Below are 25,913 nucleotides of genomic sequence, written 5' to 3'. Positions count from 1 at the left end.
TTGAGCAGAATGTACCTCCAATGGACTGAAAAACAAGGAGAATAATCTTGTTTGATTTGTAGTCAGAGTGCATGTTACCATAATGAAGATATGAGCCAATCAAGGTGAGATACAAAATCTCCATCAAATCGGTTATTGGAACAAGAAGGCCAAACGCCATACTGTGAGTGCAAGCCAAATATTACATTATCTCACCGTAAGTTCCTGGTATATAATCTAATCTTTTAGTCAATTCACGTTCTATCTCCATATCCTTTTTACAAGAACAGGGTTGTAACAGTTTCTTTCAAGAATTATTTCAGGAAGAACAGGATGAAATGTAAATTAGAGAGCTTGCATTTTGATGATGCCGAGCTCTGATCCATTTCCATACGGACTGAATGTTGAAATGGTTCATCAATATAGCATGCTTGACATAAGAGAAATGGAAATAAAATATTTAACCAACACACACACACACACACACAAACACACACACCCTTCAATGAGTTTCACACAAAGTCATTAAGAAAATGTGCATTTCACTTTGCATATGTTCTCAATATGGACACAATATAAGGACACAGCATGTTGCAACTAGAGACAAAAAGCCAGCATGATACTTTCTGTAGGCCCTTTCAGACAGGCACATTACTCCATACATGCACTGACAATCTAATATGTTGGGTTCATGTTTGAACCCTTGATTTTGTTTTGCAATGCACTGGAAGGTTGAAAATCCAGCTTTACCCAAAAACAACATGTAAGCAAAATAAGAATAAGGAGAATCAAAATTAACCTTTAAGGTCCTTTTCAGGAACTATAGTGACTTGGGTACAGACTGGCTGCAGAATTCTGTGTTCAAAATCTAATAAATTATGTACTTTGTGAGAACATTTTCAGGGGAGATTAAAGGGTGCTTATTTGTGGGGTTATCAAAGTCTGGGCATGACTCACCCCCCCCTCCCACCACCCCAACAAGCTGTGAAAATAAACAATTTTGTCATTTCATTCACAGAAGAAGCCTGTGTAAGCGCTCTTCTTCCTTGATGACATTATTTCTCAAGTCACCACTGTTCTCCAGCTGCGCTGCCACTGTTTTGAGGAAGGAAAATGATGTGTAGATTTCCTTTATCAAGTGCTCTATCACCAGCAGCCCTGTTGCGTTTTAATAGAGTCAGCATGGAGCTTTCAATTATAGACACCTATGTGGAGACCTATGTTTGAAAGGAAAAAAGACAATTTTTATTTTTTTTTTACAAAAGTGATTAAACATAGGTAAATAAAATAAAACATATAGACACTGAGACAAGTAAAATTTATAGAAGTACACAGCCCCAACAAGGAGAAGGTCTTGTGTGTTTAGTTCCATCAATACAATACCATACAGGGGAGGATGGACTGTATTGGAGTGCTGTGTAATGAATAATGTAAATCCATACTGTGTTAGCACATAGAGTACTGTGATAAAACCCTGAAAATACATAGCACCCATAAAAGCTGGATATGGTATGAATCCTAGAAGAACAATATTGTTTAATGTATTCATATATTAATTTCACAATGTGCTTAAATCCATGAGTTTTTACTTAATGCCATTCCCCTACACACCTTTTATATTGTAGTAATTATATGAATCCTAACTGTGTCAAGAATTTTTTTTCTTCCTGTATCATAGTTAGCAGCTATTTGAATTTTAAAAGTAAAAGGCACATAGCACTGTGCACCCGCTTGCAACATAGTGTATTTAGCACAATACCATACAAAGTTGACTTTCTAAATGTGTTCAATCATTTGAATAATACAAGATAAAATACTTTGTTTTCCTCAGTCCTGAAGTTTGGAACAAATAATCATCAGGAAGTATGCAAAAGATGTGTACTGGATCTGCCATGAAGCAGACTCCACATATCAAATACAGTCTGATGTCAGCTTGACAACAACTATTCCACTAGCCTAGCCTAGCTGTGTCTGGCTCTTCTTCACAATCTTGTCTTTCAGTCAGAACCAGTTGCCAACAAGCATATGTTAAGAAATTGAGACACCCCAAGGTCTAATCTTTACGACTTTCACTCTGTTGTTGTCACTCACTGGTTGCAATGCCCCTTTTGAGTGATTCAACAGATGATTTACAGATAAACAGATGATTAAATAGTGATATAGCAATTTTTCATCGACATTTCAGTCATTTGAAATGGAGAGGGGTTGGTTTGCCAAAGGATGGGTGGGAAGGCATTAGCAGCTGCTGTCCCAAACGAGGGTGGCATCATTATTATTAATTGCATACACATAGCCTCAGAAAGATATGCACACTGACTTGTCCGTTGTTTTTGCACCTACACACATTTCTGTGTGTTACAGTCACACAATCATTGCTCTCTCATGCAACTTTGTATTTCTACTATTACTCTTCTTACTCCCCTACATTTATTTGACAGCTATGATTAATACATACTTTACAAACTCTACAAAGGTTTTATATACAAAACGTATAATGAGCTGGCTGTATAAGATATAATGCACTTTTCAATGCAGGACTTTTATTTTTAAAGAAGCATTTATTTCAGGGTGCATTTGCTACTGTTACTTAAGAAAAGGATCTAAATACTTCCTACTGCAGTACACCATTATGGTTAATAGTGAGAGTTTCTTTTACTTCTGTTATTTCTGTTGTACAATCCATTTTGTTTCTGTCAAGGTTGCTTAAATGACTAATTTGTTTATTCCATAAAGTAGGCAAGGTATTGACTGCAGCACTGGAAAGCAGTAGTCTCTTTCCTAAGTTCTGAATGCATGAATACATGAAAACAACACAGAATTGATCAGTCAGTCACAGGAGAAAGAATAGCACTGAGAACAAAGACACATTTCAACGGTGACAGAGAGATGAATTGGTAGCTATAGAAACAGAAAAAACATCCAACATGTTTGGATTTACAGATTAAATGCACTGGCATTAGTTTTTATTTAAAAGGTTTGAATTGCATGTTAATACATAGGCTTCCCTGCATCCTAATTAACGTGTGTGTACTCTTTCAGGACAAATTACTGGTGTTACATCTATACATGTAGAAACTGCTGTTAGGTATTTGGCCATGGGGCTTCATGGGAGTATCATGCATTCATGATAATTAGTTGAATCAAATCAAATACCTTTATTGTCACTCATACACAAGTAGTTGGTGAAGTTCTAGCAACAGTATCCTAGCAGTAGGGCAGTTACAATTACAATAAAAAGATACACAGTCCAAGAGACATACATTAAACATTAAAAGTTGTAATAAATAAAATAATAAAAATACACTGTACTGTAACCCCCCCTCATGTAATCAGAGTAATAAGTATAAAATGTTGCCTTGACAGTCAAGTTGCCTTGACAGTCAAGTTGCCAGTTGCCAGTTGCCAATATGTGTATGAAATATGTCAGTGAAATGAAAAGTGCAGTGCTGATATGTAGTGGGACAATAACGAGTTTAAGAGTGTGATTGCTTGAGGGTAGAAACTATCGTGTAGTCGGCTGATATGGGTCCTGATGCTGCGATACCGCCTACATGATGGTAGCAGTGATATGCTCATTATGTCCACTGCACAGCAGCTGGCCAAGACTGGAAAAGGGAAAAATCTTCCTACTGTATGGCGGTACAATGGCGCTCTGCCTGAAACCACTGATTTAATTTGATGCGGATCTGACGGGGCGGAGCTGCGCTGGGGGACTGTATCTCTATCTGTGGATAGCAAAGCTGTTGCTAGGTACATGTTTCACCATCCTGATCCCTGGATGCAGCCAGACAGATATACACTAGTTGATGCAAAGGAAGAACTGAGTAAATCCTACATTTGAAGTGGTTTCCAACAGGATTTTGGACAGAGGTCATCAGACTCAGGACAGAGATAATGTGTAAAGTATCAGATTGGCAAGGCAACCTGTAGGCCAAAGAAATCCATCCTGAAGATCATATTGTCATATTGTGATCACATTGTCAATAAATTTGTCGTTTTAAGCCGGGGGGTTGAGAGTGTCTAAGTATTTGAATATTTGTATTATTTACGACTTTGGATTGCCAAACAATTTTAACCATATTGCACTTTTGTATTAAGATGCACAAATTGCTCAATCGTAGCTTGATGATTACAGCATGGATTACAATACAAAACTGTGTGCATGTAATATAAGATTTTAAGGGTGATTGAGCTAGAGGCAATCTACAATATCTTTCTTTGTTAAAATGTATGTAAAATACACTTATTTGCTTTCTTGATGAGAGTTAGATGAGAAGATTGATACTACACATGTACATTTCTGTACAGCAAATACAGCTAAACTGTTTAGATTATCTTACCATAAAGAACTGAAACAGGGGTAAAGAGCTAGCCTGGCTCTGTCCAATGATAACTGAATCCGTCCTCCAGCGCCTCTAAGCCTCACTAACACATTATGTCTCATTCATTTTACCCATGAAAAAAAACAAAGCGAGATTCCAGGAATTCATTGGGCCCAGCCAAGAAATAGTCTGACATAAACACCTGTAACACCCCAATGAGTAGTACCTAAGCTTTTTTGTATAGATTAAATGAATGAGACAAAAAACTAGTTAAGTTAAGTTTTAGAGATGCTGGTCAGAGCTGACCATGTGCTTACAAGTGCTCTCGCAACATATTTACATTACAGACATAAGAGTTGTATCAATCTTCTCATCTAACTCTTGGCAAGGAAGCAAATACGCATATTTCCTAAAATGACAAACCATTTCTTTAAGACAGATTGTCATGGGGTGTATTTATAGATTAGGTATCTAAAGTAAAAAAAAGAACAAGAAGAAGCATTCAGCATACAAAAATGAAGTCCTATGTCTTCCAATTTTTTATCTACTAAGCATCTGATAAATTTGATTACACTTATGTGTGGTGGAAAGATAATCCTCTTATTTCTATTCTTATCTGGATGTCAGAAGAACGCAGTAGTGAAGGATCCCTGGTGAATCACTGCTGACTACTTTTTTATTTACTACCCAAAACAGCAAAAATGCAACTAACTGAGATAATTAGCCACTGTCAGTGAATAAGTGGCTACAGGTGACATGGAAGATATAATGCAAGCAGTTTACAGTGCCAATTACAGAGTTTTAAGGGCACATTAAAGTCCATGAGAATGAATAATAATTCATTTTAGCCTTACTGTATACCCTCCAAGAAACAGCATTAAATCATATCTCTGTACTTCCGGACTACTAATAAGCTGAGGCATCATTCAGGTTCGAATGGATGACACAATCAAACTGGGCCAAATAGTCTAAATAGTAATAGGTTTAAGTGTAGTTGCTGACATACTGTATTACTAAGAGCATCACGAGGTTAGCCTCTCTTCCCTACATCTGCCGCAGATTGTGTTATAAAATGCATATGACCCTGGATTAGGGTATTAAACTAAATCAAAATTATAATTTATTCATTTTAATAAGAGATGATAATAAATTACATTTGAATTGTATATCTAAATATAAATCAGGACTTTGGGATGGACAACTATTATTATAAGCCTGGAAGAATCCATAATATACTGACCCTAAATTAATCATGAAACTACAAGCTAATGGGGTGTAGCTTAATTATAAGTAAATGCTTTGATCAGGTTTATGCTTAAAAGGGAATAAAAATGAGAGGGGCAAAAGAAAGAGTAAGTAAAAGACTGGGGATTGAATAAACTGACCCTTTAATAAGCGCTGAATAACACATAGAATTATTGTAATTTAATTCAGTCATTCTACAAAGATATAATTACCACTGCATGTATAATGTAGAGAGCAGGAAACATATTCTCTGATCTCTGAGGCACTGTTCTTGTCATAATATTCATCAGTGGTGAGAGCTTGGCCTCTATTAGCCTTCCAACAGGGTATTTGATTGTGAGGTTCAATAAATGCATTTAATGTTCGTCAACATTCAATTAGCATGTTAATCTACCTGTAATAGTAGGTCAGGGCGGTTGCAAATGTAATCGGTGGATCAAACAGAAAGATAAATAATCTTTAAGTCAATTCTGGATGATTGGTAGTTTAGACAACTTTGAGACAGCTGCTCGAATCCAGGATAAAATTTTGCACCTTTTTTTCTCTTTCTCTTTATTTTTTTTTACCATGGAGTCTGCGGAGTTATATTTGTATCTTGATTGTGAGCAGACAATGGGACATTTTGAGCACAGAAAAAGTTTTTTGAAAGCACAGGGTAAGTTAGTGAAGCTGCCTGAGAGAGGTTATTATTGTGTATGCAAATAGATGTATCAAATTGAATTATTCTTTACATAACTTCTCTATAGAATCAACAGCACTGTGCAAATGTTTTAGGCAGATGTGGAATGCAAATAGACATGTTAATATATTAATTAACAAAATGCAAAGGGAATGAACAGAAGAAAAATCTAATATATAATCTAATATAATAAATCAATATCTGCTGGGACCACTCTTTGTCTTCAAAATAGCATCAATTCTTCTAGTTTTTGAAGGCAGGTAGGTGGGCCCAGACATGTTGGATAACTAACCTATTTAAGCATCCTCAATTGCTTCTCTCTCTTTGTGTAATTCCAGGCAGACCCAATGATGTTGAAATAAGGGGTCTGTGGGGGGCCATACAATCACTTCCAGGTTTTTCATTACGCTGAAGATAGTTTTTAATGACTTTCGCTGTATGTTTGGGCTTGTTGTCGTGCTGCAGAATACATTTTCGGGCCAATCAGATGCTTCCCTGATGGTATTGCATGATCAATAAGTATGTTCCAAGCAAGTCTTCCATGAATGGCGCTTCTGGCCAGACTCTGAACAGTAGTTGGGTGTACCAGAGTCCCTCTGTTTTCTGCAGCTCTGAGCTGATGGCACTGCTGGACATCTTCCGATTGTGAAGGGAAGTAAGCATGATGTTACTTTCATCTGCTACAGGAAGTTTCCATGACCGATCACATTATTACTATTACTATTAGAGGGCATGATAATTTTTTATATGATTATTCTCTAATTATTATTGAAAAACATTTCAAAATTATTATGGTGCAATTTGTGAGAGAATTTGTACCAAACAAAGAATGCTTCTTTTCTTAAGCCTGTTGGGATGTGTATGCTAGGACATCTGTGTAGCACAATATTTAATTTAAAATGGTATTTTGACACACATTTAATCTTTGACAAATGAGTCATTCCACGAAACCGATATGATTTGAGTCCCTCTGACCATTTTCAGTGTATTTCATCTATTGGGTCACTAATATCTACTTTTAAAAGCTTTTTATCCAATTTAATGAAGTATAAAACATTACATACATTTAATCTTTATATCAAATATTCTCTCTTGTTTTTTCACCACCTATTTTGTCATGTCCCTCATGATCTTCTATGAAAGTGTACTTAGAATATGACTAACAGAATTATAAAAAAGTCCATACATTTTTTCATTTACATAAACATCTATATGTGCTTTTTGGCTGCTAATGTTTTTTTGTTTTTTTAAATTTATGATTATTTATTAAAATCAAATTATTTAGCTTCGTACCTCAGTAACCCCTCAACCCCATTACACAAATCATTCTCCCCCCATAAAAATAATATAGTGATGATTATGTGACACCAACAACAGTAAGTCTTCTGAACAACATTGTGCACAGACAGGCCAGTTACCACCTTCTTTTACAACTATATTTCAGTCATTTATATTAAAATGTTGTGGTCGTTAAGCTTAATGACTCAACCCTGTTACAGGAAATAAAGATAGAAAACTATTACTTGTAAAAATTATCTTTCTTATTTTAACAATATATATATATGATGATCTCCTGCATACTATATGCTCTCCAATTATTTACCATATTTAGAGCAGGGGCCATCTTAAGGAAAAAATCACAAACCCGTTACTTTTTGGATCATAACGGTAGAAACATAACGTTTGTGTTGGTTTGTGTTTTAACACTTTATTTGGGAAGTTATCCAATTATTTTAATGCATTATTGCATTTGATTAACAGTCTTATGCCACATGCACATGTTAAATGTAATAATGTCCATGTAAAAGCTGTGTGTTCTGCCAAGATTTTCACAAGCTCAGAATTGGCTGTATTTCTCAAGAAAACTTGGCTAATATCCACCCTTCCACCCATAATGTTTGTTTTATGTGAATAGCACAAAGGGAACTACAAACTTCATCTCATTATAAATGTAAAATGACAAATAAATCTACCTTGTACACACACATACACACACACTTCTATCTTTGTGAGAATATTCATTGACCTATCCCTAACCTTAACCATCACAACTAAATGCCTAACCCCAATCCTAAACTGAACCTAAACCAAATTCTAACATTTACTCTAGCCTGAACCCTCAAACAGCCCTTTGAAGAAGCGAAAACTAGCCAAAATGTCCTCCCATTCCTGAAATGAATAGAAAGATTGCAGTTGGTTAACCCAACTGTAAAACCTAACTGCAATTTAATCTTTTGCCCTTAAATGGTTACACAATTATATACATACAGTGTATTTCAGTAAAAAAAACAACAACTATAATATGTTAAGCTGGATGTGTCCCTTCAACCCCGTTACCCCTACATTTTTATTTATTTTTTTAAATTTAAGTTTATGAAAAAGTTATTTCATATTGGTGGAACTATTTCTGAAATCTTTACTTAAAAATTATAAGGTTGCTGTCACAAATTTTGGGCTTTAGTAAAGCAAAAGTATTTTAAAATTTTTTATGTAACTTTTATATTTGCAATTACTGAATTAGTGTGAGGGACATCTGATTAACAGGAAAATGTTGATATCATGACAAATGCATTTTAAATTCCTATTTAGACACCTTCTATGGTATCTATAAAAGGGTTGAAGACCAATAGGGCACATATCGTAAAAAATGTACCAATTATAATACCTGAGGTGGGAATTTTTTTCCTGGAAGTTTAATATGTTATAATGTCGTGGGGTGTTCAGAAAAGTAATACATTTTGATGAAAAATCTGAATAGGTGAGAGTCCAAATCGTACCGGTTTTGTGGAATGACTCATATATCGCACCCCCTTGCCATTTGAAAATTGCAGTCGGCCGATATTGTGATTTCGATAATATTTTTATTAATTGTTCAGCCCTAAGTGGTTTTTTGTCTCTGTGTGGCCCTGCGATGGACTGGCAACCTGTCCAGGGTGTACCCCGCCTTTCGCCCGATGTCAGCTGGGATTGGCTCCAGCCCCCCGCGACCCTGTATGCAAGATAAGCGGTTGACGATGGGTGGATAGATGGATGTTCAGCCCTACTCAACGTTGCCCATTTCTTTGAGCTTGGACAGCACGTATGGAAACCCCTGTCTGCTATGAAATTCCTGCATGCGACACACTTTGTTGATGCAGTACTTTGTGTCTTGTCACTGTGCCCAGTCTCGTCATTGTCCATGACTTTGATAGTGAACTGTCTTCCACAGTCTCACCGTGTAAGCAGAGTTTGGCTGTTCCTTTCCCAGTTTCAGTCGTCCCACACAGCTGTTTCTGTTTACGTTAATGATTGTTTTTAACCTACATATTAAAGTGATGATCAGCAGCACCTGTTTGGTGCAGTGGGTTAATCATACACCTGCCTACAAAATCCTTGACTTGACTGTGCAAGTGTACCTAGAGAAATTGATGCTGTGTTGAAGGCAAAGGATGGTCACACCAAATATTGATATGATTTAGATTTTTTTGTTCACTCACTTTGTATTTTGTTAATTGAAAAATTTAATCCATTAAGATTTTTCCAAGCACAGCACTTTTTACCTGCCTACAACTTTTGCACAGTATTGTAAATTATGTGCATATAGTTTCCGGTGGTTAATATGTCCTATTGCATGCTCAGAATTGAAGCACAAATATAATTCCATACATTTAACGCTAAAATACAATTCACGTGTAATGTGTTTAGCTCTTAAACGACTGTACAAGGTTGATACCCACTTTTGATGATTGGCATGTTGGTCTGTGGAACCCCCAACCCAGTCACTTTCTGTTTTGCCCTTCCTTTCGAAACACACAGGCAATTCTCGTTTTTTCCTGCAAATAACAACCCTTAAAAACCCTTATGCATTTACTGTCTTTACATTGGTATTTCTTCACAATACATGTTTGTGAATTGTTGCTGAACAAGTTTTATAGTGTATTGAAGTGGTGGGAGAAAAATACATTAGCATTGTTAATTGTAATGTGAAAGTAATTGCATCATGTGATGTTTAACAATACCACACAAAGAACTGGATTATTTTTCTGTGCTTCTGAGACACATTTATAATGTCATAATTATGAATGCAGACATCGGTTCCTATCGAGTAAGCAAAAAGTATATCTGTGTTGCTGCCTAATTATATATGAAAGCTAATTCCTGGGTGTATAATACTGTATTTTCACTTAGAGGGTGACTAGAAGGAGCCTAGGCGGATGATAGAGCCCCCCATGGAACTGTGTGCTGATGGAGCATCACTCTGCTCTATTACAGCAATGTCTCTGTGTATGCAGTTTTTGTTAACAGGACCTTAGGTAGCCACTGGCAACTGCACACTCTACAGGCTAATAAAAATGCAACAAACATAATGGGACAAACTTAAATCAGCAAGCTCAGCATAAGAGACATTGATGTTTGACACCTTGAGCACCCATCGTGCTGCCTTAATGAAAACATGGGAAGACTCCTTACTACAAAAAACAAGACAGCTCTCAGTGTTGCGCTTTGTTTTTGTTTTTTTATTTAAGAATGTGTATTATTGCTTCCAAGAGGGCCCCAGAAAGCATCTGCAGCTGACACTATTAGCCACTTTAACAGCATAGAAGACAGTTTGTTTTGGAAATGCACACGCATTGCAGGTTGCCAAATCACACTGTAACCTCACACAAACTAAATATAAACAAACTACAAAGATATTATTCATAACGACTAGGAGACATCTGACAAGATTTATTTAATGCGTGTTTGAAGACACTCTCTGAGATAGGTTTAGTCTTAATCATCTACATCTGGTCCCCGGAGTGCTTTTTTCTCCCACTTTCAAATGGAGAGGCTGTTTTAGGAAAATGGCTTATGGCTTCAGTGCCTGCCAATAAATGACAAGGCATTTCCTTAGTCTTTCATCACATATTCTCCCCTGCAGAAGCACCCCATGCCAGTGGCTGCTGATTCAGAGCCTGTTTATAGCCAATGATAATGGCTTTCAAATGAGATTTCACTATAATGAATCGGATATGAATATGTGACCACTGAGTTGATCTGTGTGTTGTGGTCTTATGTGCTGGGTTACCCTACTTGGCTTGAGCCAGCTGCCATTTATGTTGTCCATTTCTCAACCTGAGCATTTTTTCTATGAATTATTAGTTTTATTGGGACATCTGTCTCAAGGCATTAGTGGTAGGCAGCTACAAGCTTGGATCTGAAACAACATGCTTACAAGTGTATGTTTGAAGAGTGTAGATTTAGAAGTTAAAATTATTCTATTGATGTGCAAATTAGCGAAATGTGTTAGAATAATTAAAAATCAGGGGGGGCACATGTTCCCAACATATTCCTTACACTGAATTGTCATGTCATGTGAATAACTATTGTCCCTTGTAAGCCACTTTAGTTCATAAGCGGAAGGATAGTTCTGTTCAAACTATTTGTTGATTCATCAATTATCAGTATTATATTAAAGTTAATCATTATTATAAAGGGAACTACAACTTGCATTTCATTACACAACTGTAAAATGACAAATAAATTAACCTTGTAACCTTGAATCTTTGACGGAAAAATTAATCAGCAACTAGTTCAATAACAAGTTAATAATTTTTGCCAATTATCAGGCAAAAACAATTATTTTTTCGTCCCAGCTTTTCTGTGAGAATTGCTTTTCTGTTTTATATCAGTGTAAATTGAATATTTTAGTTTTTTGACAAATAACAAGCAATTTGAAGACATTACTTTGAACTCTGATAAGTGATGAGCATTTTTCCACTATTGTCTCTGGTTTTAAACATGAAAGGAAAGGTTTGGATGTTTTTAATCCTATCTAAAACTCACATGCCAGATGTACATTGAAAGAGTCATGCATTGCTGTAATCATCAGTGCTCCCCTCTATGTCGGTATGAAGTATTTTCATAAAAAAAATGGAGGACAAAAACCACAGTCTTTGCTCCATGGAAAAATGCATTCTGAAATCAACATGAAGTGAATATGAGTCTTCAGAGAGACAAATTCATTCTAGCAAACAGGTGTAGGTTTTATTGCTGATGCTTGGTAACAAACCTGTACCTGTTGTACGTGTGACTACCAGGACATATCCCTCATCTCAGCAAGGAGACACTATCTGGGAAAACACAAAGACAGAGCATCGCACTAAAGAGAGTATACCTTTCTAATACCCATTAGATTTGGCCAACTCAGACTGCTAAAGCCTCATATTAGCTTTGGCTGAACTCTAGATTTCCTTATGGTGTGGTCATTCTACAAAGAAATCACATCACGGCCAGTAGGCCTATCCAGAGAAGGGATGATGACAGCAGGGAGAGTAAGTCATTCTGCAGAAGAATTGTTGATATTTATTTTCAACTGCCAAACCAACACACCAAATCTATCCAGCACTGAAACACCTTTGCCCTTGCCTGGTAATTTCTTCTCTGTTTCTACTCTTCAGACCTTCTCCTCGGCTGTTTCTTGGCCATCTCTCCTTCTTCGTGGATTCGTGGAATCCAGCATGTTCAAATGTGCCAGTGTATAGAACTCTCTCTCACACTGCTCCCCCCACCCCCACCCTCATCACTCCTGTGCACAAGCACTAACACCACCTGTTGCTGATTGGCTGGAACAATGTTGTGTAGCAAGGTCCACACCACTTTCTTTGTTTTCCATTTATAGAGTTTGCAGGAAATATTCGCTGAATTTAACAAGAAGTGTACTGGATTATAATCACTTACTATCCCTTTTAAAAGTTGTATTTGAAATATATCATCAATGTATATATAGACTAAGGAAGCACAATATTCATCCATCCATCATCATCTGCTTATCCTTTCTCTGGAGAGTACATTAAGTTTTAAGCCTGTTGTTCTCTAGACAAAATTATCAGCCCTGTTAAAATGACAGTTAAAATGACAATGACGTGAATTACAAATGCACCTAGCTAAGCAAGCTAGCTAGCTCCACACACAACCCATAGCGCCACCGTCATATGGTCATGTTGAGTGCCGCTGATTGCAAAAAATCAATATTGCAGCGCCCTATCGGTCAAACTCGAGGCTTCAAAACAGCAGTCCACAAACCAACGGGTGATGTTACACAGTCTGTGGGCTGGAGCCAATCCCAGCTGACACAAAAGGCGGGGTACAAATTATATCTTACAAAACAATTATTCAACTCATACTATGTTTGAAAGTGTATATAGATCTGCGGAATAATAACTTTTACCACAGAAAATAAGGTCTTTTACCCTTTTCTGGAAAATAATTCTTCTATTCTATTTTATACCACCCCTGCAGATATTTTAGGCCATGCCACTTACATATATTAGTCACTGTTGTCCATCAGCACACATAATGAAGCGTAATGGTAGATAATTTGTTCACTGATGCGCTGGCTTTTAAAGACGAGGCAAATTAATTCCATCACAGCCGCTCATACAGTACTTTTGGTATTCACAGTGTGAGCAAAGCACAGTGCCCAGACATGTCACAGACACACATGCATACACAATGTGATTGCAGAAGTCTGACAGTTTTATTGAAATCTATTTACAAACACATGTTTGGTAGAATGTTCTCAACAGGAGGCAAACAATTAAAAAAACTGCATGCAGAAGACCAGCAGTGTTTCTGGTTGCATCAGCTAAACCACACTGTCATGTACTGGACACACAACACCTGCATCTGCCACACCAAAATCCACAGAGAATACATACACGCATGGTAGCGCAGCTTCCCCATCCTTCAACCACACACAAATACATGCATACAAAACGTAGATGAAAGGACAACCATAGCAATAACAGTTATTATCTCCGCACTTGTGACAACACAGAATTTTGTGTCATTGCAACCAATTGTATTCCAATCTTTCCCATTTCAGCGCCTTTTAAAGGCAAGGCAAATAACACCCATGGGAGCAAGATCAAACAAAGATTTTTTTTAGACTCGTAAGAATTTCTACTTGTGAGATCTAACACTCTGAAGTCAAAGCACTATCTATCAGTTTAGGTTAAATTAATTTGTTCATTGCACATAGGTAAATCTGTAGCTTTTCTACAATAGCTTGATCAGAAAATTCCATATTTTTATATTGATTCTACTGTGTATGCATCAAAGTTTTTTCTTATGGGACAAAAATGATTAGGGGGGATAATTTAAAATTTTCTTTAGGCTGAAGGAAGGTTAGTATGACTTTTTAGATATTTTATCTTTTCACACCCATGACTAATGTTTGATTTCAATCTTACTTGATAGATTTGTGTCAGTTTTGACAAAACGCAGAACAGGTGGATCTCAAGTAATTAGTTAAAATAATAAATTTTTCACTAGCCAATACACTCTCATTCCTAAACTTTACTCTGCATCATAAACAGAAAGCAGAACTACAGTGGAGTGTCAGACAGTTAACCTATAACATAATTCAAGTTCAGCATCGTACATTATGAACTTGAAGACATTATGAAGACGATATAACTAGTTCTGCGGCATCTTTTTTTCATTCAATGTGTCCTACAATGTCCTACAGAAGTGCAATGTGAACTTTTTGTCTGGCAGGATTTTAAAGACCAATACCAAATTTGAGGATTTTAAAATCCGATATTCCAATAAGTCAGCCGATATTCTTTTTTTCCTTCTTTTCAGAATCATAAACAAAGATTATCCGCATTACAGTTTTTCTCACTCACTTTGGTACATTTCTCGACATATCTCTAACATTTGCAAAACAGTAAGTGCAATTCTCGAAACATATCGAACAAACAGCACACAGTGGATTAACTGCAAAAGGCTGTAACTTGCTCAAAATCCTTAGTCTATCACTCTAAAGCAAATCTTTATGTCATTGAACATGTCAGTGCCATCAGAATGACAAGTTCTTGTCATTGTTTATGAACATGAACAAAATAGTCAAAATGTTTAGGCATGTTATCAATATAACAGTGTAGTCTTTAACTCTTTTCTGATGTAAACTTTGGCCAAGGTTTTGATGAGAATGATTCAAATTGCACAAGGCTGCACTTTTTCAATGTGGCATATCAATTTAAAAAGTATAAAGTTATACATTGCACGAGATTTGACAGGATTCACAGTTACGTTTTTACTGTTTGTACTGTAATTTGTTGACAGACCATATCATTGTGATGCAGAAAAGAAAAAGAAAGGACTGTTTTACAGTACTGCATTGCCCAACGGAAGAAATTCCAAAATTATAAATGTAAAAATGGGAAACACTCCTTAGGCTGAGGGTCAGAGATTCTTATCCACATCACACCGGATATCTTCATCAATTACAGTAAGGAGACATTTATGATCTAGACGATCGCTCTTTCTCTCTCTCTCTATGTATGTATGTATGTATGTATGTATGTATGTATACGCGTACACACCCACACACACACACACACACACACACACACACACATAAATAAGTCTATGTATCTACTGGCACATAGTATCTATATTGCACTATTCCCTGCTCACTGTGTTTTGTTACTGTTCACTGTGTATGGTATTGTGTGTATTGGGTGAATGGTCTTGTGATTTGTTGTTGTCTATTCTTATTTTGTCTATGCACCATTGTCTGTACTAAAGAACACTTTGTTCAGCTGTATACTTGAATGCAAAGAATGACAATAAAGTTTGTCTTTATTTAACCTTGATTTTGACGTGTTCAGCCATTTGTGGTGGATTTGTAGTGTTCCAAACTCTTGTGTTGCCAACAGGGGAGTTGCATAGTTCCTTCTGGAGGACAAACTATGCAACGACAACACTCATAACATGATTGAAGTATCCATCACTCGTCTCTCGGTTTCTTTTTTAATCGTCATTTATAAACCGTTAATACCAATTTATCAGCAATTATTTCATATCAGCCAATAATTTTAGCACTCCAGTTTATCGGTCAGAGACATGAGACAGACAATATAGGGAGAATATCTGCTCTCATGAAATGTTACTTAAATCGACTAATCTATTGTTCCAGTGATGGCTGAGCAGAGCCAGGGAGGACAATGCACATGTAATGACCCTCACTGTACAGTGACTCATGCTTTATGGTAGCACTGCACCAAGACAGAAAATCGAGCAGTTTCCTTTTGTGCTCTGTGTTTTTTCTTTATACCACTAGAGACTGCAGGAGGAAATATCCTTTACAATAATTTGCATATGAACCATCTAATACTGAGGGATAATAATGAATTATCAACGACATATAACAATAAAAATTGCTCGCAGAAAACATTATGATAATGTCTTATACTTTATTTGCATGTTAAATGTAATAGCCTTAAAGCCTAAGTGTCTTTTCAATGTATTTTCCATAATTCGACTCCACTGTAACAGTGCAGAATCTGCTGGTGTGCAGAAATGTCTTTATTCTTTGAAGACATCACAAACAGTTAATCGTGTTCATGATAAAACATCTCTACAGTAGACTATGATGTGATACTGTTTCTCATGTAGCACAACAAAGCAGGGACATATCAAAGCAGGAATACAGCAAAGGAATACAATGCCATCAAAGAGCTAATCTCCCTTAATCCATCTTTGTTCACAATCATTTATACTTTGATGATGTCCTTTAACATTGACAAGCCATTTTGAAACCATTATAAAATGTTATGGATTATAATTCAACTGTAATGAAATTACTGCTGGATGTGTAACGTGTAATTTAATGTATGTAATTAACTGGTTGATGTGTAATGGCATATCATTATTTTTAACAAATGTAATCACGCTTTAGTTGCTGTGAACTATGATTGTAAGAGCAGATACTGCAGAAAAACAAATGAAAGACTTCATGAGTTAAGATTTCTGTATGATGAATTTGCAACTGCAGATACATAAGTTCTTTGAAAACATTATTTTGATTAAAAGAAAACAAAATTTAGGCAGCAAAACATTTCTCTCAAAATGTACTAGCTATGTTATACAAATAGAATTTGTAGGAGACAGGGTTAGGTAAGCCACCTAGCTCCTGATGTGTCTTGTCTATCATCATCAAGTTAGTTTGTAAAGGACGGCCTAAACAAAGGTAGACGTCTGAATACATCATTTTGGGCTTTGGGAAACACTGATATGTCACCTTTGCCACGGGCCAGCCTTGGGTTATGCCTTGTCAGTCAATTCAATTCAATTTAAATTAGCTTTATTGGCATGAATGTGTAATAACAATATTGCCAAAGCATCATACAAACTACATCAATCAACTGTTTGTGTTAAAAAAATTAAAAATATATTAAAATAAAATAAATAAATAAAATAGTAAGCATGTGTGTGTGTTAAAAAAATAAAAATAAGTCAGTCACATAAGCCAATCTGCCTTAAGTGGAACGAGTAGCCCATCCTGGTCCTGATGTTCAAGTTTGAATTTTTCATCTTGAATTTCAGTGTCTTGCTTTAATTTTAGCAATTAATTCTAATTTTCACATTTTAGCGACTCGCTATTTTTTTGACTCACTGAACCAGAGCAACCTTTGAATATTGGACATCTGAATTTGAAACACAAAAAGTAAAAATTTGGTGGGGGGATTATTCAAACTACATAAAATGAGCAACATGGTTTTCAAAATAAAATATTTCAGTGCCATGAATTCAGTGGTATTCCTACATTTCGCTTATAAGATTCATAAAATTATGGCTCATCATTTGCTTTTATACCATGCAGTTTTTATTAATTATTATTATCAATTAAAAATGTTGCACCCCTTTTGAAGTAATTGTCAAATATTTAACACACTGGCATGGATATTTTGTGAAGACTAACCACATCATTGTTGTTTCTCACTTGCATTCTACAATGAAAACAGTTGTTAGTGATGTTGATGTGGATATGGTGGGTTGTATGCAAATAAAGTACCATAGTATTCTGATAATGTTCTCTCTACAGAGAGAAAACATGGAATGATTTGAAATAACAATGTGTTATTTTCTGAAGTAGTTCCTTCTCTCTCTTGTTTCTCTACATATACATTAGTGTTGGTTTTTGAATTGAAAGCTCATGCTACTACAAACTGAACCTCACATGGCATCACAACTTAAGATAACAGGATAATGTGTGTTTTCAGACATTCAGCACGGACTGAAATGAGTGATAGCTTAAAATTTAAATAAGATTATTTGGTGAATTATGCACAGTGCTATCCCAAAGAGCCTCATAGTATCAAGGGCATATTTTTGAACACGGGTGTCCTCTAAACTGGATCCCCACACCTTGGCATGCCATGGAGAGGATGGTAATGTATCTTTAAAAATGTAAAAAACAAAAACAAAAAATACATTATGAACACAATAGTCTTTTTACATAATCACTCAAGCAGTTTTCTAAATCATGTCAGCTTTCTCAGTGGACAATCAAAACAAGAGGGGACAGGAAATAGAAATGTACTTGTATGTCAGGATGACTCAAGATAGTGACTAAAAGAAGCAACTATTTACCGCTCCACTTGAAAATCCCTCCAAATATTAGCAAAGTAAATTGCAGTAAAATAAGTAAAACTTTCCAGACGTTTCTGAGTGACATACCCTATTAACACAGATGGAGTCAAATGAAATCAGAGTCCATCAAATTAAAAGTAGCATGTCAAGACAGAAATACTCCAGCAAGGCATAACATGCTGGGCATCCACAAAGCAATAAATTGGTCAGATGATTGGCTATTAAAAATATGTGAAATTAGCTTTCATTGCATAACATCTATCACAGCATGAGCCTTTTAGCATAATGGATGACACAAAGGTGAAAACTGAAATGAAGAAGAGGAAAGGACTCTGTGGCCATTCATTTTCTGTTAAATGTGCGCTTCTTCTTCCACATGTTGAAAGAAATACTGATGTGTTGTTTACCCATGCTCACGCTGATTGTGGTTTAAAACTAACAAGTGGCATATGAAGGACTTGGCCTTGGATTTTGTTATTAAATGTGCAAAAACGGGGGAACTAACAAACATTCAAACTAAAGTAGCGGAAGGTCTGTTTGACAGATTTCACAGGATCATAAGCTCATTCTGCATTCAGGGCTACACAGCCAACAATGGCTGACACATAAGTGTGTAGTACACAGATGATAATGATGTTGTGAATATAGAGATCAAAGTCTTCTCGCTCTGGTGATTAAGCGTCCTAACAAATGCATGTATGAGGACAGCCTTATCACCTAGGACCACACAGAGGCCTTTCCATATCTGTCGCTCTCAGATGGCCAACCTGCGCCTGCCATGAGCTACGCTGCCAAATAAAAACACCACAGGCATTGCCTCTGTAGCCAGCCTGGCCTGTTCATTTGACTGATGAAAGAAATCTTTCAGAGTTTCTCAGTTTAGAAAAAGAAAAAGTTTCCAATGTCTTATCACTGCAGGACAAGTAGACGGTAATTAAATGAAGCACGGGAAGGACATGTATCTGGAGAGTTTGTATGGCTTGTTAAAACCTCATAGCTTTTGTGAACTTGTTTACCTTAGCTCCAATTTGGACTCTATCTTTTTTTGTTAGCTAGGTAAATAATTCTCATTAGTAAACAACTGGAAAAAGAAAATCAGAGCGGTACAGCTTTATATATTTCATTTTGAAATTGCTTTTACCTTGCCTAAGCAGAAATTCAGCATTCAGCTTGTTTTCCTTTACAAATTGGCTTGACCCCTCTTCTCATCATCTCTGAAGGTTTATAAATGTTCTAAACCAGCGTGATTAAGATCGGCTTCAGTCATTACACTAATGGACATGCATTTTAATTAATGACATCCTCATTTGCATTGCATGTTAATTATCTAAATCATTTTGTCTCATCTGTTCACTGTAATTAGACCTATCAACAGCTCCGCTGAATCAAGTATTTCCGAGAGATAACTCTGCTCTTTCTTTATTTCACTATGAAAGACGGAAAACAACAAAATAACTTTAGTAATAACAATGAAGTTAACAAAACTTTTTACAAAGCACATCAATAACTAAACTACTGTATAATACTATAATGTACATATAAGTCCAGTATTCTGTTGGATATAGTCTCACAGCCAGATTTGAGTTAGTACAACACAGTCTCAACAAAAGTTAAAAGAGGCGTGTACACTTATTTGCCTTCTTGCCAGGACTGATGATCTCATGTGTGTATGTCTTCTCCTCCATCACGGGCTGTGAAACACATCGCAGGGGGTTACAAGTGGGTGGTTTTCCACATTGCAGCTTTTTGATCGTCAGTGTCACTGCAGTGCAGGCTATGATGCTGATTGTAGCCCCTTTATTATTGTCAGTGCATAGACGCCCAGCACAGAGCTACTATAAATCAATATCACCATGTTCATCAGTATCCTCATCGCTATTAACAGACTGGATACTTCCTTTCTTATACATTTGGCTCTGTTAACTTTGCCCTAAAGAGGATGTTTGTAGAAACAATGAGCATGAACTGCAGGTGCGCAAACGGGAGATTCAAATAATGAAAAAACTCATCGGCCACAAGAATATTGTTGGTTATCAGTAGTGAAGCTGCAGCCAGCAACTGATTAGCTTAGCTTAGCAAAGACTGGAGCACTGACTCGGTCCAAAGGTAACCAAATTTCCCCACAAACACCTTTGAATCTCAGTAACTAACTAATTATGTCTTGTTTGTTGAGTTTATCTCCACAAAACTAAACTAAAGTGTAAATATGAGCTTAGTGGAGGACTGTTTCTCGGTCAGGAAAAGCAACTTCCTGGAGTCTTGTTGCCTAGTAACTGGTCCCAGCAAATAACTAGTTTTGACACATAACCCCCCCCAATCACACACACACACACACAAAAGAAAGTCAATTGACGTTCTTACTTTTCAGAGAAAAAAATTAATTAAAGGCTTATTCATGTGATTTATCAATAACAAACCCAATAAAAAATAGAGATAATTATTAGTCCGTTTTTTTGACGCTGAGTACGCTGGGTTGTTGTCCTGTGTGAGTGTGTACTTGCAGTCATTTTTTACATCAAATGCATGATTAAGGTCGCTTGACTGAAAAATTAAAAGTAGTTATTGAACTAATTCATCATTGTGTCAACAGTGTGCGGTAGCTGATTTTTGTTCTTTGTTCCTCATTGCTTATTATGCTACACACCTGTCTGATTACATGTGATAATAAAGATGACTTTTCTAAAATTATGTCTTCACAGATGTAGACTTGTGCTAAAGATGTGCAGTTTAAGAAAGCACCTTTCCTCTCACTCTCACTCTCTCTCTTTCTGATGGAATTAAATATAGCCAATCACACAGTTGTGTTTACGTTTATGTTGTCAGACGCCTTCACAATCAATACTGACTTTATTAACGGTCTCAGTGCAGCGGGACAAGGATTACTTTGATTTACCTTGGTTAACAGGTGGTATTTTTGAGGTGCAATCAAATCATCATTTCATGCTCATTCAGATGTTTGACTTCAGAAAATAAAAATAAAAATGTCTAGTAGTAGTTTGTGGGGGGAAAATTTCATTGTGGACATATTTAAAAAACAAAAAATCTAAGTGTGGATACTTCCTGAAAGGAAGAATAAAATCTAAAGAAAATAGACTGCAGAATTCCACAGTCTGAGACTGACAGGGAAAGTCTCCAGCCAGACACTTCACAGAAGAACGAAAAGAAATGCATTCTTACCTGAGAGTAAACATCTCCACGGGAGAGTAGGCTGACACAGTGATAAAAGCAGAGATGGTTTCCCTCTGTCTCATGGGTGTGGCTGGCACCATGACCATAAAGTTATTATCCAGCCTGTGTTCAGCAAGCAGTGGTGGAGTGGGGTTCTGGTAGAGCCTCACACCACCGATCCTTCTCAGTGGTGTGGAGGTATAGGAACCAAACAGTCCCTCCTGGCTTGAGCGAATGAAGCTGTCCTTCCTGGCCTCCTCTGAGTGGCACTCCCCTCCTTCTGTGGACTGCAGCATGTAGTAAAGCTCCACTGGTGTGCCCTCGGACACCTCAAGGTTCCTCTGTCGCCCCGGCACTACACTGGGTGGGCTGAACCAGCTGGCCAACGGCTCCAGCTCAGCCACACACAGCCCCAGCTCCCCCTTCAGTTGGCAAGTGCCACGCACCTCCTGGGTCTCATGGAAAGCAAACATGTGCACGCAGGGCAGTTTATCTATGGCACTGTAGTCGTCCCAGTCCCTGCCTGCGATATAAAACAGGACCTGGACTTTGGGCTTGGCCAAGTGAATCCTGGTATTCATGATAAAGGTCTGCACCTTCCAGTTGACAGTAAAAAGGGAAGAGGCAGGAAATGTCCCTGGGGCCTGTAGGAGCTCTAAAGGGACAGGCTGCTCCAAAGAGAGGGGCCCATAGCTAGCGTTCACTGAGGGCAAACTTCTGGCCTGGTAGATGAAGAAGGGCTCAGTGCGTGACATCAGGCTAGAGTTCCTCATTAAGTCCTGGTTGGCTTCCTTCAGGAAGAATGCCAAGTCAGCATTGAGCACCTGGTAGTTGACAGGCAGGTATGTGGGGATGGAGGAATATCTCGGCGATCCCTCCAAGACTCGACAGTCGGCTACTAAAAGACAGAAGAGAAGAGTTGGGTCAGGGCAAGCTCACCACAAGATGACATTTTGTAACTTAGAGTTTTTCTCACTCGCTTTGGTGCATTTCTCGAATCATCCTTAACATTTGCAAAACAGTAAGTGCATTTCTCGAAACAGGTAGTACAAACAGCACAACACAGTGGATTACCTGCAAAAGCCCATAACTTGCTCAAAATCCTTAGTCTTTCTCTCAAAAGCAAATCTTTATTTCATTGAACTTGTCAGTGCCATCAGAACAACAAGTCCTTGTGTCTCATTTATGAACAAGCAAGTCAAAATGTTTAGCCATCTTGTCAATATAACAATGAAAATCCACAAGGCTGCACTTTTTTTGTATGACATGCATCACTTTCACCAGTACAAAGTTTTACATTGCAGGAGAGAGGACAGGAATCACAGCTATGCTTTTACTGTTCGTACTGTAATTTGTTGACAGAGCATGTCATTGTAATACAAAAAAGAAAGAGACAGGACTATTGCATGGGATACAGCCCTTTGGCTGACGTTCCAGTCTGTCGTATCACATATTCTCTTCCACATCACAACAGATATCTTCATCAATTCAGGTTTACACATTTACAAAAAAATTCTAATAGACATGTATAGAATGTCTATCTATATATATTACTGCTCACTGTGTATTGTTACTGTTTACTGGTATTGAGTATTGGTATGAGTGTTGCTATAGTGATGTTGTTGTGGTCTATTCTTACTTTGTTTATGGTCCTTAAGAAACAACATTTCGTTTAGCTATATACTTGTAGGCAAAGGACATGAATAAAGTATTTTAACTTTGATTTTTGATAACGTGTTCAACCATTTTGCATGTAGTGACTAATGCAATGAACTTATGACTAGATGTTTTGGGGGGTAAGATCATTCAACAGAGACTGGTATAATTCATTGTGATCAGCAGGACATAAGCAATTGATAATGTAGGAAACAGCAGACAATTGTACATAATCATTTGCATCAGTGTGTCAAGTCATTTGCAATTTGTTTAAAACAATGAGAAAGTACTTTTATGATGTGCACAAGTGACAAGATGATGCGGAGGTTGAACAATTACTTTTGAGAATTTCAATTCTGATCTGAGAAATGCACCAAAGCGACTGAGACAAACTGTATCATTGGTTAGCTCACTTGGTGGAGCACAGGACTTATGGTCTTAAAGTTGTGTGTTCAATCTTTTTTATATTTTTCATTAATCCTCTTCAACAAAGTTCTTATGAAAAGACTGTATCACATGCTCACATTACTGTAAAGCACGTGCTGGACTCGTTCCAGCGTTTGGTCCACATCCATCAATGTATGGACTTTTCATTTCCCCATCATTCCCAGGCAGAGGAAATTCCTTCTCATTCAGGGGAATCCATGTAACGTTACACATTTCAGCTTTCGGAACCTTTGAAATAGCCGTTGGGAAATGTGTGATTCCCCTCAATCTCTTCACAACAATTTTGCTGACGAGGATAATAAATAACACACAAAAGAAGAAAAAGAAAGTCAACAAGAACCGGAATCAAACTAACTAACTAACACTACCAGTGACACTGGTAATTGCTTTGAAATTATCCTAAAGAAACGCACCTGCCAGCCCCCGTATTCAGCTACAGTCCGTTATCTCTTGATCACGAGAAAATTAATTATTCCATTCTCAGGGGAAAACAACATTTGTTTTAAATATATATATATATTACTGCTCACTGTGTATTTATGGTATTGTGGGTGAATGGTCTGAGTGTTGCTATTGTGATGTTGTTGTTGTCTACTCTTACTTTGTTTATGGTCCGTAGGCAAAGGATATGAATAAAGTATTTTAACTGATGATGTGGAGGTTGAACAATTAGTTTTGAGAATTTCAATTCTGATCTGAGAAATGTACCAAAGCAACTGAGAAAAACTGTAATCACTCACTTGGCACTTTGTACAGTCTGTCCTAAACTAGGAGCTAGTAGTGAGCGAAAGCCATTTTAAGCAGTGAAAAACTGGTGTAACTCTATAAATGTTTTCATTTTTTGTTCTATGAGAGATTCTGAGGCCAAAATTAAGAGTATACAATTTTGTGTTAAATGTTTCGTCAATTGAAACTCTGAGCCAAAGCCTTTGTGAAATATTTAGTGGTGTAAATTTCATAAGATTTTCATTGCAGTTAATCGAATAACCAAAACCCATCCATCATCGTCAACTGCTTATCCTGCGTACAGGGTCGCGGGGGGGCTTGAGCCAATCCCAGCTGACATCGGGAAAAAGGCAGAAAGGCAATCCATCGCAGGGCCACATCTAGACAAACAACCAGGCACACTCACACCTACGGACAATTTTAGCGTCACCTATCAACCTAGGCCGCATGTGTTTGGACGGTGGGAGGAAGCCGGAGCACCTGGAGAGAACCCACGCAGACACTGGAGAACATGCAAACTCCACACAGGAAGGCCGGGGAAACCACAGTTTCAACCAGCGACATTCTTGCTGTGAGGCCACAGCACTATACACCGGACCACTGTGACGCCCATGACCAAAAGCCATTGAAATGCAAGAAAAGTCCGACTTTTGAGGCCCCTGGCTGTCTGGTGCCCAGGGTGGCTGCCTGATTTGCCCAGTTGCTAATCCAACCTTGATTGAACCTCAACACCTTTTTGCTACCTGAACGAAATGGGTCCACACCATGTCTCAAAACTACTGACTGCTCAAATTTGTAATCTTGTTTATGAATCTTTGATCAAATAGTTTCTGACTGAACCCATATAATTTATTTAAGGCTCTTCTACTGTATGTCTACATGTTTTTATGCAACATTTTACAAATGAGAACCATTGCTTCTTTTGATCAACTAAAACAAGCTTTTGAAGAAAAACAGTTGTATATTTAAAAAAAACATCATATCAGCCATATTATGAAAAAATGTAAATGATACCCAGCCCTGTCTCCAGATCTGCCTTACAAATCCCTCACATATGTCACCCAACTATTAGGAAATTCTGAAATTATCAGTTTTACATGCTCTGCAAATGTTCCAACACAAGGAAGACATGTTATCGATCATGTTTAGATGTACAGACAACTGGCATGTCTGCTTATCAAATCAACAAAAACCTTAATCATAATTACAATCAAGCATGTGATGTGCAGTTTTGCCCTCCAATTTAAAAGAACAAGTTTGCAGTACAGACTCCTCTGTTATATGGCTCC

At 37.2% G+C, this 25,913-nt stretch overlaps 1 protein-coding gene across 1 annotated transcript in view; it reads right to left on the bottom strand.

The window, feature by feature from the left end:
- The window catches only part of si:dkeyp-14d3.1 (transmembrane protein 132C), a 149,028-nt gene that overhangs the window by 100,096 nt on the left and 23,019 nt on the right, over positions 1–25,913 (bottom strand). Inside the window, exon 2 of the mRNA XM_038704675.1 lies at positions 21,805–22,693. Within this exon, the coding sequence (XP_038560603.1) occupies positions 21,805–22,693 (889 nt within the window). The remainder of the gene's footprint in view (positions 1–21,804; positions 22,694–25,913) is intronic.

Source organism: Micropterus salmoides, unplaced genomic scaffold, assembly GCF_014851395.1.
Source record: "Micropterus salmoides isolate LMB-PRFRI ecotype aquatic unplaced genomic scaffold, ASM1485139v1 Ms_hic_scaffold_7, whole genome shotgun sequence".
NCBI classification, from domain to species: Eukaryota; Metazoa; Chordata; class Actinopteri; order Centrarchiformes; family Centrarchidae; genus Micropterus; species Micropterus salmoides.
Note: the sequence above shows the minus strand (reverse complement) of the source record. Positions and strands in the feature narration are given on the sequence as shown.